At 45.8% G+C, this 3,220-nt stretch overlaps 1 protein-coding gene and 1 pseudogene across 1 annotated transcript in view; one reads left to right on the top strand and one right to left on the bottom strand.

Annotated features, from left to right (window-relative positions):
- Positions 1–394: 394 nt before the first annotated feature.
- Positions 395–1,125, bottom strand: LOC101590461 (annotated as a pseudogene).
- Positions 1,126–2,663: 1,538 nt separating this feature from the next.
- The window catches only part of Stk33 (serine/threonine kinase 33), a 122,807-nt gene continuing 122,250 nt past the window's right edge, over positions 2,664–3,220 (top strand). The window contains exon 1 of the mRNA XM_023707600.1: positions 2,664–2,785. Within this exon, the coding sequence (XP_023563368.1) occupies positions 2,717–2,785 (69 nt within the window). The 5' untranslated portion in view covers positions 2,664–2,716. The remainder of the gene's footprint in view (positions 2,786–3,220) is intronic.

Genomic DNA, 3,220 nt, shown 5'->3' with positions numbered 1-3,220 from the left:
TTTTATTTATAATAAATTTGATTTTCATTATTCCATTTCACATACTTTCAAAATAAGTCTGTACTCTAATATGAGCAAAAGAACACACCAGAAGTTTTGCATAATGTTCTGAGCAGGGCATGAGGCTTTGGGGGCCCCAGTGTTGATGCTAGCATCTTACTGCTTGTGATTTTTAACTTCTGATACGGAAACAAGAGGTGAGCTCAACTACAGGAGACCCAGCCATGTGAGGGCATCACTGAGCTCTCTGCTTATACAACCACCTCCGAAGGGTGTGATGCTAGTGACTAACCCTTTTCCTCACCAAGTTCAATTTTTTGTTTTAAGTAAAATGCTAAAGTATGTACATGTTCTGTATTTCTTTAATACATTTAAAATTGGAAGTCTGGAGTTTTTAATTCTTCCTGAGTGAGCACTGTGAATGTGGCCTGCTCAACACATTCAGTCCAGTTTTAGCAACCAACAGCAAACTGGCACCTGCAATTAAACCTGCAGGCATAAATTTTCCAGAGTGGTAGAATCTCGTTTCCATAATGCCAGCCAAGGTCCCAGACAAAACTAGGAAAACCCAAATGTTCTTGGGGTCCTGAAACAACTGGTAAGCCCAAGGCCCACTAAGCTGCCCAAAAGGAGCCCAGCAGCCAAGCTCGGCACGCTACCTACTTTTGTGTAGCCAGTGACCCCCCCCCCCCCCGTAGCAACCAGTGTGGCGTGGCCATATCCAAAATAATGTAAAGGCACTGATGGGCCGGGGCTCCTCTGCAGTGTTCTCTGTGTCCAGGTGGGTGACCATACCAAGCCTGCACCTGGGCCGTGGCCTGATGAAGGTCTGGATCCTAACTTTATTTTTTGACTTTTTAAAATTTGTTTAAATTTATTTATTTATCTATTTGGTACAAGGTCTTACTACGCAGCTCAGACTCATAGTGATCCTCCTGTTTTCAGCCTCCCAATGCTGGGATTACAGGCGTGCGCCCCCATACCTAGTCTCAGTCATCTCAGTGCACCCCGGAGGCGGGCCGGCATGACAAACCGGATCGAACCCTGGTCCCTGTGCTTGCCTAAGCAGGCGCTTTAGTCTGCTGAGCTATCTAGCCAGCCCTTTTATCTTACTTTCTTAATCATCTAAGTTTTCTGACTTTTGATTCTTACTATTATGCTATTAAGTAGTATCAGGGACAAAGAAAGTTCTAGTTCTTTTAAGGGCTACAAAAGAAGCAGCTCCTCGGAGTCCGTCTCTACCATCTTGGAAGAAAAATGTGAGCCAGTATTAGCAAGAGAGCAATAAAGTTTGAGGACTGGCGTGTCATGCAGAAGGAGCACAAATGAAGGCGTGATCACCATGCAGGGGCGGTCGGGGAGCCCTACAAGAAGGAGGGGTGCTGGTAGGTACCAAATCTTCCTTCAGGAAAATAAGAATGGAGTGTGAGCAGTAGGAAATGCGAGGGGCTTGTTTCTCGGTTTCATGGCAAAGGTGCAAGTGGCTCCACAGAAAGGTAAAGTAGTCTTGGCAGGCTGGCCTGATAGCTGAGCTGATTACTGCGCCTGCTCCTGCATGCCGGCCCCGCCCCCAGAGCGCGCTGAGACAGCAGTTGAGCCTGGGTGTGGTGGTGCACGCCTGTAATCCCAGCGCTTGAGAAGCTGAAAACAGGAGGATCACTACGAGTCCAATCTGTGTAGTGAGACCCTGTGCACCCTGTACTAAATACCAAACAGGAAGAACGGTGGTCTCCGCAGGGAAGGCCTCGGCTGCCAGACCTGGCAGAGGCCTCGCCTAGTGCCCCAGCTCAGCTTTCCTGCAGAGTGGGCCCGGACACTGCTCGGTGAACCAGAATTCTGCTATTGGTAAAAGTGACACATTCTCTCTTTTAAAGTACATGATAAGCAGAGGGGGAAAAATAAGTGGAAAGTTTGTTGGCCTGGATGGTATAATTATGGGTGGTATTTATTTTCTTCTCAGGGCCAATTTATATTAAAATTTCTGTCACGGGTCAGTGAGATAGCTCAGTGAACTAAGCACCTGCTTTCCCAAGCACAGGGACCAGGGTTCGACCCCTGGTCCTGCATGCCCTGCTGGCCCCACCCCCAGGCTGAGCCAGTGACAGAGTCCAGGTGTGGTACTGCACGCCTGTAATCCCACCACTGGGGAGACTGAAAACAGGAGGACCACTACAAGTCCAAGCTGCATAGTGAGAACCTGTACCAAGTACATAAAAAATGAAAAATAAAATAAAATAAAACTTCTAGCACGTACTGGGATAATTTTCTGGGTGAATGTATTATTTATATACATGCACACAGGCAAACACATACACGTGTATGTATTAATGTTCTGTTTATCCTTTTGCTCACAGATATTTCATTAACATTATAGACTGGAAAACATTTCTTTTTATACTTTAAAGCTTTACCTATTTCACCATTAAGACTTTTATAGTTTCCCTCCAAAGGGGGACAATGAAAATTTAATCAAGTCTTATTTGAGGTTAATTAAGATCTATTTGTTAATACTGAAGCAAATGTGTGCTGGCAGTGTCTCCTGATTGTACCCCGGAGAAGGATCTCCTCCTGTGGCCCCAGTGCCCAGGGTCTGTCAGTGTTGCATGTTCATTTTAAACACCAGGTGAATGACAGAGAGGGGCCAATAAAGAAACTCTTCTTTTGTTTCTAGGAAATCTATACTTTTGGAAGAATACTGGGACAAGGGAGTTTTGGAATGGTCTTTGAAGCTACAGACAAGGAAACAGACACTAAGTGGGCAATTAAAAAAGTGAATAAAGAAAAGGTAAGCTTCCTATAAGGGCGCGTGCTGAGGACAGAGTGCCAGTGCAGGGTAAGTGGGGCACACAGCTTTTGCTCCAACACCAGTGCCATCTGATCCTGGGTGCCAGCGCCTGGGATGTCTGACTGGAGAAGTGTGGACATTCCTTGCTCTCCCAGATTGGGCCTAGTTCCTAGCCTCAGAAGGTAAGTGCTGTCTAGAAAAAGCCAATGGAGGCATGTACATAACCAGTGAAACCAAATAGGTAAATTTTGCCAGAGTTGAAAGTAAAGGCTGGTGCTCAGTATGCATAGCTGTAGGGCTGTGGGCTACCGATGTCCTAGATAAGAGTGCATTCTAACGCAGTGTCCTACGGATAACCCTCTACTATTATGGACTACTGGACTATATTGGATTATTTTACTGAATTCACGCACCTGCAGTATTTAAATGGCAATG

This window comes from Octodon degus, unplaced genomic scaffold, assembly GCF_000260255.1.
Source record: "Octodon degus isolate 3935 unplaced genomic scaffold, OctDeg1.0 scaffold00302, whole genome shotgun sequence".
NCBI lineage: Eukaryota > Metazoa > Chordata > Mammalia > Rodentia > Octodontidae > Octodon > Octodon degus.
The sequence above is the reverse complement of the archived record's forward strand: the minus strand, read 5'-3'. Positions and strand labels throughout refer to the sequence as shown.